At 41.4% G+C, this 14,239-nt stretch overlaps 2 protein-coding genes across 3 annotated transcripts; one reads left to right on the top strand and one right to left on the bottom strand.

The window, feature by feature from the left end:
* Window positions 1-1,496: 1,496 nt before the first annotated feature.
* mrpl4 (mitochondrial ribosomal protein L4) lies at window positions 1,497-8,522 on the top strand. Its single transcript, XM_031563992.2, has 9 exons — window positions 1,497-1,705; window positions 2,000-2,081; window positions 2,172-2,340; window positions 2,434-2,485; window positions 2,649-2,766; window positions 6,493-6,599; window positions 6,690-6,799; window positions 6,882-6,955; window positions 8,332-8,522. The coding sequence occupies exons 1-9, from the start codon at window positions 1,658-1,660 to the stop codon at window positions 8,475-8,477; spliced, it is 906 nt and encodes a 301-aa protein (XP_031419852.1). The 5' UTR covers window positions 1,497-1,657; the 3' UTR covers window positions 8,478-8,522.
* Window positions 8,483-14,224, bottom strand: hyls1 (HYLS1 centriolar and ciliogenesis associated). 2 transcript variants are annotated; one of them, XM_031563991.2, is made up of 12 exons: window positions 13,842-14,224; window positions 13,492-13,591; window positions 13,278-13,388; window positions 13,027-13,100; window positions 12,547-12,785; window positions 12,371-12,426; window positions 9,974-10,125; window positions 9,593-9,638; window positions 9,435-9,498; window positions 9,246-9,327; window positions 9,119-9,145; window positions 8,483-8,778 (listed from the first exon to the last, which is right to left on the bottom strand). In XM_031563991.2, exons 1-12 carry the CDS (start codon window positions 13,842-13,844, stop codon window positions 8,647-8,649), a joined length of 1,086 nt encoding a protein of 361 aa, XP_031419851.1. In that variant the 5' UTR covers window positions 13,845-14,224; the 3' UTR covers window positions 8,483-8,646. The 2 variants fall into 2 exon arrangements, with proteins under 2 accessions (XP_031419851.1, XP_031419850.1); XM_031563990.2 differs by lacking the exons at window positions 12,371-12,426; window positions 12,547-12,785; window positions 13,027-13,100; ... (1 more) ...; window positions 13,492-13,591; window positions 13,842-14,224 and adding an exon at window positions 10,304-11,207.
* Window positions 14,225-14,239: the final 15 nt, after the last annotated feature.

Here is a 14,239-nt window from a genome sequence, read left to right as displayed (position 1 = left end):
GGCTATAAATAGCGCACGTTGTATTGTGAAGGAGGGCCTTTATGGATCCCGGGTAGAACAGGGGGTGTGTTGCAGTTGTCTCCAGCCATTTGTGAAGGTGTAAAGGAGGGCCTAACCAGCCAGTTGTGCGCTGCTGTTCTATCCTGCTGCTCAGGATCTATGGTTGGGCAGTTGTTATAATGATTAGGTTGTTGGCTATGAGTACTTGCGAGTTGTGTTTTAACTTTAGAAGTTTTTCCACAACTGATGTCTTCCCAAATCTTGAACTTGAAGAATTTACTTTATTAGTTTTAGTAATTTTAGGCCTGGCATAATGTCTCTGGTTTGGAGTAGATGGGCTTGGGTTCAAATTACAATGCATTTCCGTTCGGCTAAGTGAATGGACTACTTGCGGAATGATGTAGCCTAAATCAGAAGCACAAAACATGTTACAAGTGGTGGTCATTATCATGAATTCTAAAACTGATTGTTCCAATCCTTGATTGTGATTGGCTAAATCGCGTTCCATGCCGTTGTAAAATGCAGCATAACCTTTCAAGTTGTCCTCATAACATTCTATGATAACATTCCATATTACTGCGCATGGAATATTTCAAAGAAAGAAAGACGTTACAAAACTGACGCTGGCCTAGGGGAGAGAGATTATGGCAGTGACGGGACATAGATAGGTGCGAGTTGTCACTGAAATCGTACTGGCGTCCAAATTACAGCAAGAGGAAGGAGTGGAGCAACATCCTTGCAACATCATCTGGGACACTGAAGCGTCAACATCAAGATACCCCTGTCGCTGCACCAGCAAAGAGGAGCCCGTTTGAAAACTATTTCAACAATTGCAGTATTAATGGCGATATACAATTTAATGTGAATAAATAAGCACCCCTTTTTTGTCGGTAGCGCAAGTGTTCCATCTGGCTGTTGCATGGCAACGATTTATTTAGGAACTATACTTTGTAGTGGCGGAAGAATGACAGTTTGTTATTAAACTATTTTGTTTCTTAAATGTAATTGTCGTTATTTAATGAAACCATATCAGATATTTGTAGTGACAGTTTTAGAAAAACTCCGCTTCGCGTCGTGCCTAACAACTCCCCTTACCTGTTCTAAAATCAGCGCAAACCACGGCCTCTTGGGGCTTAATTATCAGACCACCGAACGTTGGGGTGGCCCATTCAAATTAGAGGAACTTTTTGCAGCATTCTGAAGAGCTGTATAATAATAATATATAGTATTATATAATAATAATAAACTGTTGTTACACTTATAACATATATATATATATATTTCGCAAATAAAACGTGTAAACACGTCCGATAGCCATTATGTTTGGCTCAGAAAACATTGAAATTGCACAGGATACACTGTAATACACATCTATCTAAATTAAGCGACTGCAACGTTTAAAAATACTAAATATGTTGTCTATTCATGTGTTTAATTTAGGATATTTTAGTTATTAAGGGCTCTCCGAAACTACATAGAACATCCACAACGGTAGGGGGACTCTTGCTGACAAGGCTAGTTGATCCCTACGTAATCTTCAAGCGACAGTTTACACGACCTTCTGGAACAGTAATGAAAATGTGATGTTATATCGCTGTCTAGTTAAAGTCTGTGGAAAATATTTCAGAATCAATATACATAAACTCCCCCATTAAGGATGCTACGCATAACTCTTGGAACATGTGGCAGAAGCATAGCGCATCGGGTAAGAGACAAACAAATCTGATGAATAACGCAGAATATAAACTAGTCATGCTAGCACGTTTTTCTACCTAACATTAACTTGATTGATATAACATTTTACATCAAGCTATTGAATTTTACATCAAGTCTATGCAAGTTTAACTAACTGTAGGTCACATAGATACATTCTTTATGATAACATTTGATGCTGTTCTTACTCCAAAATGGGTAAATTCTGAAATGTCTATTCGGTTTTTTTTAACGTTATGATTTGGCTATATTAAATCACTTTTGACGTTTTTCATTGCAATGTCAGTTAATGTCATCGGTTGTTGGGGAAAATGCACTGCCATCCAATCTACGAATCCCTTCAAATCTCGTTGACGTCCGCCGCACTAGTAAGTAGTACCTCAGTGGGTTTTTGCCAAACATTTGACTCAACATTTTGTATGCTGGTAGTAGTCAGTAACTTTGGAACTGTATTTCAGAGCGAGCACTTCCGTGCAACGAAGACCTCCCTGTGTTGCACAGGTGTGAAGAGGACATTCCTGCACATCTCACCTCCAAACAAACGTGGGTGGAGACATTAGCAAGTCGTGATTATAAACCTGTGGGTCTTGTGGACCTCCACCCTGACGTATTTGCTGTTCAGGCCAGGTATGTTGTGTCTGTTGTTTGTTCATTGTAGTTAAAACTTTTAATTCGAAGCTAACATAACAACATTTTTATTCATTGTGCCAAACAAATCAGGATCGACATCCTCCACGAAGTGGAAACCTGGCAAAGAAACTTCAAAAGAATTGTGAGTATCTCTACTCTCTATTTGCCGTTTAATCAAAGAAACTGAAGTACAGTTTGAAGTTAATTATGTAAGATTAGTTACTTGGACTGTTGCTGTATCAGTACTATAAGTAGAAAAGTGTTACTTCCATTGTATTAATGGAGACATGATTACCTGTTCTCAGAGCCATGCCCACACAAAGGTTCGAAGTGAGGTTCGTGGTGGAGGTCGGAAACCATGGAACCAAAAGGGTAGTGGACGTGCTCGTCATGGTAGCATCCGATCGCCTATCTGGAGAGGAGGTACGAGTCTCTTTTCTTCATCTCTGACCTGAAACCTTTTGTGTCGAGAGCCTACAGTATATAGGACAACAAAAGGCTTGAATAATCACTCATTTTAAGATTTAAAGCAACACTATGCAACAATTTGATACTTTTTGAGGTATGGTTTTATAGGCAACTAGTTTTAGTACCATCCACAAATTCATTTTGATAGCATATGGTCATGTGAAGGACAGGTAAACACCTGTGTCTTCCCCACTAGCCATCCAGGATATGCCCAATGTAGTTCTGTGTTTCCTGGCTGGAACACCCCGCTAAAGTGAAAGAAAAGCTTTCACAGCATGGCATTGCCAGCTATACTGCCAAAAGACACCAGTTAGTGTGTTGGTAAGCTTCAGCTGGGCTGTTGTTGGTGTTTGCAAGGTTTTTGCATGCCTTTTAGGTAGTTAGCTTACTAGTTTTCGAACAGAACTCCGTATTGCTCCTTTAAAAGCATGAAGTGCTTTTTGTTCAAACAGAAAGGCAAAATGTTGTCAGATTATCATTTGATCTTTCAAATTAGTCAATAGCCAGTCTTGCTTTTGAAGGTCCACATAAGTGCTCACATTGGGAGGTCTCAAGAACCTGTCTTGTTGGATTTCTTTTGGTTTATGTACACAAGAAGTGAACAAATTAAGTATGGCAGTGCTCTTACAACATACTACCCTGTAACTAAACTATTTGGTTATGAGTTTATAGCCTATTTTATACTTGTATGATATGGTCAGGGCCTACCATTTAGCCTATAAGTTAAAAGGGATAGCCAACCTAATTATTAATACATATAGACATGTACCCAACGTGAACCAATCCAAAGACTGTAATGATACATAGCCAATCGTGTTGGATCTGTACAGATTTCATCCTTTTTAAACAAGAGTTCTGATCACATAACATTTGAAAAAAACTGATTGATGAAAATAATTTGAAAATGTTAAACTGTTCAAATGTAGAAACTATGCTTTGTATATAATTAAAAACAGGTAATAGGCTACAGTTGGGAAAATAAGTATTTCAACCCCTGCCGATTTTGCAAGTTTGCCCACTTGCAAAGAAATGTCTGATCTATAATTGTAATGGTAGGTCTATTTTAACAGTGAGAGACAGAAGAGAGACAGAATATCAACAAAAACATCCAGAAAACTGCATTTTATAACAGTTATGAATTGATTTGCATTTGTTGAACCCCTAGCAAAACATGACGAGCACAGACGTCAGACTGTTCTTGTAGTTGGTCACCAGGTTTACACACATCTCAGGAGGGATTTTGGTCCACTCCTCTTTGCAGATCCTCTCCAAATCCTTAAGGTTGCGTTTTCAATGGGAGGGAATGAGGGAATGAGGTTCAAGCCCGCGGTGGAGTCGTCCTGTACCCTTGGCAGAGAAACAGCCCCAAAGCATAATGTTTCCACCTCCATGCTTGACGGTGGGGATGGTGTTCTTGGGGTCATATTCAGCATTCTTCCCCCTCCAAACGCGGTGCAAGTCGAGTTGATGCCAAAGAGCTTGATTTTGGTCTCATCTGACCACATCCTGTCTCCCAATCCTCCTTAGAATCATTCAAGTGTTCATTGGCAAACTTCAGACGGCCCTGTACATGTGCTTCCTTGAGCAGGGGGACCTTGCGAGCGCTGCAGGACTTCAAACCATTACGGCGTAGTGTGTTGCCAGTGGTTTTCTGGGTGGTGACTGGGGTCCCAGCTGCCTTGAGATCATTCACAAGCTCCCCCCGTGTAGTTCTGGGGTTATCCCGCACGTTTCAGATGATCACCGATACTGAACAAAGCGAGATCTTGCATGGAGCCCCAGACCGAGGGCGATTGACAGTTGTTTGGTGTTGCTTCCATTTGCTAATAATTGCACCAACAGTTGTCTGCTTCTCAACCAGCTGCTTGCCGATGGTTTTGTAGCCCATTCCAGCCTAGTGCAGGTCTACAATCTTATCTCTGACGTCCTTGGACAACTCTTTGGTCTTGCTCATGGTGGTGAGGTTGAAGGTGTGTAGTATGATTCTTTGGGCAGGTTTCTTTGATACACGTCACCAGTTGAGATCAGGTGTACCTTGTTAGGCCTAATGAGGACTAATCTGTGTGCCTCATTGGCACATAACTGTTCTGTGGCAGCCAGAATTCTTGCTGTTTGGTAGGGGTTCAAATACTTATTTGCTGCAACAAATGCAAATAAATTCATAACTGTTATAAAATGCAGTTTTCTGGATGTTTTTGTTGATATTCTGTCTCTCACTGTTAAAATAGACCTACCATTACAATTATAGATCACGCATTTCTTTGCAAGTGGGCAAACTTGCGAAATCGGCAGGGGGTCAAATACTTATTTTCCCCACTGTATATGACGTTCAGTCATTGCACCGTGGTGTTGGGAGGGCACAATGTTTGTTCTCGTTGTCAGAGGGGGGCCGGCCATGACAAGTCTGGGGACAACTACTCCCCACTACCTATATTTAAACTTGACACCACATTAAACATATTTATTTAAACTGACACCACATTAAACACATTTACTGTATGACATAGCAGTTGTGTTCTGTTGCTCAGTTGTGGTTTCTTACAATTCACTACATGTTCATGTACAGACGTGGACAAAATAGTTGGTACCCTTCCGTTAAAGGAAGAAAAAGCCACAATGGTCACTGAAATAACTTGAAACCGACAAAAGTAATAATAAATTTTAAAAAATACTGAAAATGAACTAATGAAAATCAGACATTGCTTTTGAATTGTGGTTCAACAGAATAATAATAAAAAAATAAACGAATTAAACTGGCCTGGACAAAAATGATGGTACCCCTAGAAAAGATTTTAAATAATTTGACCATAGAGACATGTTAAACTAAGGTGTGTCCTCTAATTAGCATTACAGGCTTCTTCAAACTTGTAATCAGTCAGTCTGCCTATTTAAAGGGTGAAAAGTAGTCACTGTGGTGTTTGGTATCATGGTGTGTACCACACTGAACATGGACCACAGAAAGCTAAGGACAGAGTTGTCTCAGGAGATTAGAAAGAAAATTATAGACAAGCATGTTAACGGTAAAGGCTATAAGACCATCTCCAAGCAGCTTGATATTCCTGTCACAACAGTTGCACATATTATTCAGAAGTTTAAGGTCCAGGGGACTGTAGCCAACCTCCCTGGACGTGGCTGCAAGAGGAAAATTGATGACTAATTGAAGAGACGGATAATACAAATGGTAACCAAAGTGCCCAGAACAACTTCCAAAGAGATTTGAGGTGAACTCCAAGGTCAAGGTACATCAGTGCCAGATCGCACCATCAGTTGCTGTTTGAGCCAAAGTCGACCGAGGAGGACACCACTGTTGAAAGCAAATCATATAAAAGCGAAACTGGAATTTGCCAAAATGCATATTGACAAGCCACAGGGCTTCTGGGAGAATGTCCTTTGGACAGACGAGACAAAACTGGAGCTTGTCAGTTTCAAGTTATTTTAGTGACAATTGTGGGTTTTTCTTTCTTTAGATGAAGGGTACCAACAATTTTGTCCACGTCTGTATGTGACAAATAAAGTACTTGAACTTGGTAATGAGTGTATAGTTGAAAAAAACAGGATTTTCTGCAAACAGGTATTGGTATTAGAGATCTTCGGCAGGAGAAAAGGATTCACAAAACCTGTCATGCATAAGAAAAAACAGCCATTCAAATGTCTTCTGCCTGTCTGTCTGTCTGTCTGTAGGAGGTGTGGTGCACGGGCCAAGGGGACCCACAAGCTATTACTACATGCTGCCCATGAAAGTGCGCGTGCAAGGACTGAAGATTGCTCTCAGCTCTAAATTCACACAGGTACGTACAAGCATAAATTTGGGACAGCTATACATTTGGTGTTATTGATTTGGATGGACATATTGTGATGGTTACTGCTTTTATCCTCAGGATTACCTCCGAATTGTTGACAGCCTAGAGATTCCCACCCCGGACTCTCAATACCTTGTGGATCTGGTAGCACACAGACACTGGGGCGATTCTGTCTTAATTGTAGAAGCGTGAGTATCCACTCTAAGGGACATTATTTGTCTTTATGTAAAAGCTGTGAGGAAGGATTAACTGTGTTTTAATGTTCTACAGTGGTGATGAAATCCCAGAGAACCTTCTGCAGGCTACAGCAAACCTCAAACAGATCAATATAATTCCAGCAGTAGGTAAGTGACATCTATCAGTGTTGGGTAACTGAAACTAATCGCAGAGTTCCATCCATCAGTGTTGGGTAACTGAAACTAATCGCAGAGTTCCATCCATCAGTGTTGGGTAACTGAAACTAATCGCAGAGTTCCATCTATCAGTGTTGGGTAACTGTGAAACTAATCACAGAGTTCCATCTATTAGTGTTGGGTAACTGAAACTAATCGCAGAGTTACATCTATTAGTGTTGGGTAACTGAAACTAATCGCAGAGTTCCATCCATCAGTGTTAGGTAACTGAAACTAATCGCAGAGTTCCATCCATCAGTGTTGGGTAACTGAAACTAATCGCAGAGTTCCATCCATCAGTGTTGGGTAACTGAAACTAATCGCAGAGTTCCATCCATCAGTGTCGGGTAACTGTGAAACTAATCGCAGAGTTCCATCTATTAGTGTTGGGTAACTGAAACTAATCGCAGAGTTCCATCCATCAGTGTTGGGTAACTGAAACTAATCGCAGAGTTCCATCCATCAGTGTCGGGTAACTGTGAAACTAATCGCAGAGTTCCATCTATTAGTGTTGGGTAACTGAAACTAATCGCAGAGTTCCATCCATCAGTGTTGGGTTACTGTGAAACTAATCGCAGAGTTCCATCCATCAGTGTTGGGTAACTGTGAAACTAATCGCAGAGTTCCATCTATCAGTGTTGGGTAACTGAAACTAATCGCAGAGTTCCATCTATCAGTGTTGGGTAACTGTGAAACTAATCGCAGAGTTCCATCCATCAGTGTTGGGTAACTGTGAAACTAATCGCAGCTGCGTTGAAACTGGGATCTGTCAATTTAGTTCTCTGATGGATCAGCTGAATCTCAGTGTGGTCATTTCCACGCCCTTCCCACACTCCTATATTAATGATCAGCTGCAGAGACACTATAGATTGAAACGCATTGGGCACACCTTACAAATGATGGGACTGTCTATATGCTAAATATTATGTAGGGTTGGTATATGAACACTCAGACTGAACGATGTGCAGATCTAATTTTTTTAAGCATTGTTTGGAAGCTCTAGATACCCATACATTCAAATGCAAAACTCTGCACCCACACCTCATGGCTGCAGACTGCTGCTAACCCTGTAACTAAATTACTTTAGAGTCCTGTAATATGATCACAATAATCACTGGTGCTGCAGATATATCTTACTACAATTCTTTGTCAAAATGTAGCCCCTTATAACTTGTTATATAACTTCTCAATTATCATACATACAGTATGCCTGGTACTACAACAAATGTCAGTGTGCAAGCTACATGCTGATGTTTTGTGAAGTTTAATTACTAATAATAACATTTAATAACAGTTTTTTTTTTTTTTTTCAATCTTGTCTTTTCCAGGTCTAAATGTCCACAGCATGCTGAAACATGAAACTCTGGTCCTCACCCTGGAAGCTGTGAAGTTCTTAGAAAAGAAACTGCTTTGGCATGACACGCGTTACTCACCGATATATCCCTTCAAACTCCCTTACTCAGACCTGCCATAAATGTCACCAAGATTTCAGTTCAATAAAAATGTTTATTTAATAAAATCCGTGATTCAAGTGGCTCATTTCAAACACTCAAAATGAGTCACAAATAAATTAAAACAATACATCGACACTGTTAGCAGATTAAAAATGAAGGCATTCAAAAAAAGATGGCTTGTATTTCTGGTCAGGGGTAGGCCATTTTGGATGGCATGATCCCATTGGCCAAATCGTGTCGAATCTCCCATCGGAGGGCAGATCTCTTCTTGTCAGTTGGAACTACATATGTGTTAGGGACGAGTACTTTCTGAGGCCGTGGCTGGAAGAGAGAAAGCATAGATAATTAGGTTATACCCTTTAATTAACTTCTACTTTCAGAGTATCACAGACTAAGTACTGAATACAGCCAATACATTTCCTCTTTAAAATGTGCATTCTCTAACTCCGCTTTTTTGAGCATGGTGCCGACATGACACATTCATAGTGAACATTTGCACTGACACATGTATAGCATGAATGTTTTTATAAATGAATTTACATAACAGCAAAGTATGATAAATACAATTGTTAAATTGAATTAGCTAGTTAATAAGGCCAGTCTGCAACATTTTGAAAAGCAACACTCCCCAAGAAACTGAAAAGAAAAAAAAGACACTTACAGGAGGAGGCTGGTACATTAGTTGTTCCTGTGGACGAGACAAGAGTGACAAATGACATTAAATATGTGGAAAAGTGACCATTCTTGAGCAGAAATAAACACAATTATCAATCTTAAACGTTTCCTACCCTGATGGCCCAGTGTAGTGCTCTACGGTCCCTTTCTCCAGGTGCTTTGAATGTGTCCCACTCCTGCTTGTACTGGAAATACCTGGGGGAAGTAATGGGCTTAGAGTCAACATACCAATCAGCACTCTATCCAGTCTGAATGATGTATTGAAGATGAAGAATGCTGGCGAGAATGAAAAGGTATCCTACTTAGTGACAGGGTCAGTCTTCTTCAGGTTCCTAGTGTGAGGGTGATCCATCAATGGTCTGATAACTGAGAGAAATCCAATTAGACATTTTTAATTTTAATGATTATATGTGGCTCCTACCACACAAATGAGGACATCTGTATAAAGTAAAGCACTTACACGATTTGGGACGAGGTCGGATGTCATTCTCACTTCGTGATCTAACCTGAAAGAAACAGAAGGTGAAATCAAAGCCTGGTTTGAAAGTAAAGTAGTCAAATATGTGCAGTATGTGTGTAATGATTGAAGAGTCTGGTTCAGAGAAAGAGTCCAAACATCTGCAGGATAGGAGCACTGATTCATAGCCTTCAAACTCATATGAATTCATCATAACAATTAGGAGAGATTGACAAAAAAAAGTGTTAAGGTCATACAACGCATAGAGCTGAGCAGCAGTGTGTTACCATAACTATGTCATCCAGTGTGTATTCACACCGCTATCTGATATGCTACAACACCGCAGTCAAAACAGAGTGGATTGAATGATGTTGTTCTACTCACAATGCCTTTGAAATAGGCCTGAAAGGCACTGGGTAGTTCCCCCACAGAACTCAGGCTGTCCAACTCTTGGCTCTCTAACTCAGAGTCCTGGGGTCGACGCATTCCAGACATCTGCAGTCTGTCCAGACATTCCTCCAGACCGCTCACGCCGCCTGAAATGAACAATACACGTGAGAACAATCACAACCGGATAACGTGACCGATTCAACACGACCCTCAATAAACAAGCACAGCATTTGATCAATTGTCCAGGCAAGTCATGGCCTCTGTTCAATCCCTGACATGTTCAACACAAAGGGATGAAAGATGGCACTGATCAAGAATCCTCACTTTTCTTTTGTCTTCTCGTCTTGCGGTCAAACTTAGTTCCTTCCAATCTTCTCCTTTGGAAGTATTTCCACTTGTTGCTCCTCAAATTAAAAGGGTGCTCATAACTGTCACAAAGTGAGCTGAAGTCATTTTCGTTCCGTACGGTCACCTTCTGAACTCCTGAGGCGGTGTGAGATTCCCTTGAGCGCTGCTCATTTGGGTCGAACACCTCATTATCTCTGTGTTGTGACTCCCCTTCAACAGCCTCATCTCCCTGGACAGAATCATCCACATTGCACTCAAGAACCAGGCCTTCATCGACAACATACAAGCCCCTACCTTCATGGTCACTGTCAGTGTGGTTGCTACAGTGCTCAGGAAGGTCTGGGCTGTTTGGCTTGTTTCTAAGTTGGCCATCACTAAGCATCACATCACTAGAAAATGTATTGTCCTTCATGGACAAATTGTAGTTGTCCACATAATATTGAGCATCAAACTGGGCTTCACTGTCATCCTCAGGCTCAGTCAGGGTGCAGTCATCATGGTAGCCGTCTCCCTCATGGTTGTCCCTCGAGGAGTCTGGTCTGTAGGTGCCATACCCAGATGTCATCACACTTGTGGGACTCATGGGGTAATCTAGCTCTCCCTCTTTTTCACTGCGGTCCTCCAAATCGTTCCCCATGTCCTCGTTCTCATCCCAGTGCTCTTTGGCCTGTGCGCTCCTATTCTCTGCTTCCTCTTCAGAATGTCCATCCTCATCAGTCGCCTCTCCTGCTGCCATTTCTGTGTTCTGGTGATGGGGAACTGCCTCATGTTGTTCTGTGTTCTGATGATGGGAAACTGCCTTCTGATGTTCTGTGTTCTGGTGATGGGAAACTGCCTCCTGTTGTTCTGTGTTCTGATGATGGGAAACTGCCTCCTGTTGTTCTGTGTTCTGGTGATGGGGAACTGCCTCCTGTTGTTCTGTGTTCTGATGATGGGGAACTGCCTCCTGTTGTTCTGTGTTCTGATGATGGGGAACTGCCTCCTGTTGTTCTGTGTTCTGATGATGGGAAACTGCCTCCTGTTGTTCTGTGTTCTGATGATGGGGAACTGCCTCCTGTTGTTCTGTGTTCTGATGATGGGGAACTGCCTCCTGTTGTTCTGTGTTCTGATGATGGGGAACTGCCTCTTGTGGTTCTGTGTTCTGATGATGGAAAACTGCCTCAGGTTGTTCTGTGTTCTGATGATGGGGAACTGCCTCCTGTTGTTCCGTCTCACTGTTGCAGCTCCAGTCCTCTTCGTAATCCTCTTCCACACCACCAGTGCACTTGCTTTGATCTTCTTCCGTTTCAAGCTGCTTTTCCCAGTCAGAGTTTGCCTTCGCTTCATCACCCCTCCCTTCTACCGCATGCTTCTCATTTTCAGTATTATCCCACCCTCTGCTCTGGTCACTGTGTTCTCCAGCCCTGGTATTCTCTCCCAGTTGGCCTGGTTTGTCCTGACGTGTTCCATCGGCTTCCCCCTCCAACACGAAACACTCTCGCACCTCTTCGTCACTCTCCTTCACTACGTAGTACTCCGGTTCCTCTGCTTCACCCTCGTGGTCAGACCAGAAGGAGGAAGAGGCGGAGGAGTCGTTGCCTTCCTCACAGTCGCTGTCCCAGTGGCTATCAAAAGTCTTGTACATCCTGAAGCAGAAACAGCTTCCAACGGCTTCGCTGAAGTGGAGAGTACTGTTGGCCCTACGGAGGCAGATTAGCAGGGGCAGGAAGTGTGGAGTTTAAGAGGATTACGTCACCCGTACTAGAAGGGATTTGAACAGGCACAGGCTGCCACCCTGTGACAGAACACGGAAGTGCCCAGGTAATTACCACGAGAGGGTCCATCATGGTGTTCCTAAATGGTGGGCTGACCAATGATACGACTTTAAGGATAACCGATGCTTGTTTTCAATGGGGAAAAGATGGAACCCTTGACAACCTGTTACTCATTCGTATTGTAATGTCCATAAAAAGGTTAATGCTGTAGGATAATGGTTTTCATTCCCCAAAACTGTATTTCAATACCTTAAAAGATCTTTTGAAAAAAGTATTTTTTTTTTTTTACCTGAGTCTTCACTGTGAGTTGATTCATCACAAACACGCGGCTGGCCCCTATGTTTCCTGTGGAGAAAAGACCATTACATCTATATCACCCGATTACATATACTGAGTTCATGTGAATATTACATTATTTTCACATAGACTTCACACTAAACAACACTTTTCAAGCCACTGTCATACCTAAGGACCTTTCTCTTGATGCACGGTTTCCCATGGGCCCAGGGGTCAGTATCTCTGTCAGGACTGGTGTCTGAGTAAGTGTTGGACGTCTGGGCTGGTTCCACCTCTGGGTGTTGCCTACTGGGAGCAGTGGCCGGCCGGGAGAACTTGGACATCACAGTGTGCTGAGTGTACGAATCAAAGCGTCCCTTTTGCATACCAAAGCCATGTTCTCCTTCGCCGAATGTAGATGTTAGTATCTTACCATGGGAAAAGAGCAAAAACAGGCCAGGTGAATTCTAAACAGTTACAAAGTGAGTTCACTTTTTAATAATCTCCTTTAAAATACAAAATGCAAGTTATTTTTTTTACATTTCTGATGAAGTTACTGGTATGACAAACTTCTGAAATACTTTAGTTTCCATATAAAACCACCACAATATACAGTATACAATATGATCATTAGCATAATATATGAATATGGTTAAATATCCACAATACCGGTCTTTGAGGTCTTTCTGAGCCAGCTTGAGTGAAGACATGGTTAAAGTGTGGAGCGGCGACATTTAGTTGAACTAGGAAGAAAAAAAGATCTATATTGAGTCTCAGTTTTAAAAACACATTCACAGTATACTATTTTTTCAGCACACTAATAACTAAATACCATTTCCATTTACTGAAATATTTCCACCATCATTTACGAAACCGTTCTTAAAAGTATGTCAACATGAAATATGTCAAAGGATACCAACCCTTTTCCTTCGTGAACGCAGATGATCTGATGCTTTCTTGAGAGTTCGGAGAATTCCATTCACTTGTGGATTGACTCTTCGATGTTTCGTGTCTTATGAGCACATCGAGGTCTTGCAAGGAAGAAAATCGTCAAGCAATTATGCTAGTTTATTTTTCAGTCACCAATAATGAGAAGAACTACGACTGAATTACCTAGCTACATAAGGAACTTACCTTTTTTGAATTCTTGTAATCGGTGCTTAGGTAAATTGATGAAACCCAGTGCTGAGAGTTGTTCCTGAATTTCCTCTTCAGAAAAATCCAACAGGTCCATCTTCAAAAAAGCCGATTACAAATAGTGTTATCACACGACAAAATTTAAGCATAAACAGACCTCTTTCATTAGTCATTACGTTAGCTGCATTATCAACTAACGTTTGCCTTGCCTGGACCACCCTTTTGTTTAATTGCCATCTTAGGTGACTTGATAGCTAGCTGTTGTTAACGCTAACTAACGTCAAGTTAAAGTATTCATAAGTCATGTTGGTATAAAAGCAAGCTATCCAATTTGTCATCAGTCTTACCATGACAAATGTGCAATTACAATGATAGGCGTTCTGTGTTAAGAGCAAGAAACATCCGCTGGGTAAGAAAAGAACGTTGCGTTTTTGTTTACAATTTAGCCACTTCCGTATGCTAGCTACCTAATATTAGCTGTAGCAAACGCTTGCGAACAAACCGTGGTTCCCGAAAATAATCTGAATAAATCACAGCGGTCAAATTGAACAATACTGTTAACTGTTAGATAATCAAAAGGTCCACACTAGGCGTATTGTAAAAACAATTGGTGGCTACTTGTTGGCGTTAACTGTTTCCAATGCCTGGGCAACGGCCGTTGGGACGCTTTTAAAAATGACGCCCTTTATGAGAAGAAAAAAACTCAGCATGCGCCTCTTGTCTAAGCAGCGCCACCCTCGCCTTG

This window comes from Clupea harengus, chromosome 26 (assembly GCF_900700415.2).
Source record: "Clupea harengus chromosome 26, Ch_v2.0.2, whole genome shotgun sequence".
NCBI classification, from domain to species: domain Eukaryota; kingdom Metazoa; phylum Chordata; class Actinopteri; order Clupeiformes; family Clupeidae; genus Clupea; species Clupea harengus.
The sequence above is the reverse complement of the archived record's forward strand: the minus strand, read 5'-3'. Positions and strand labels throughout refer to the sequence as shown.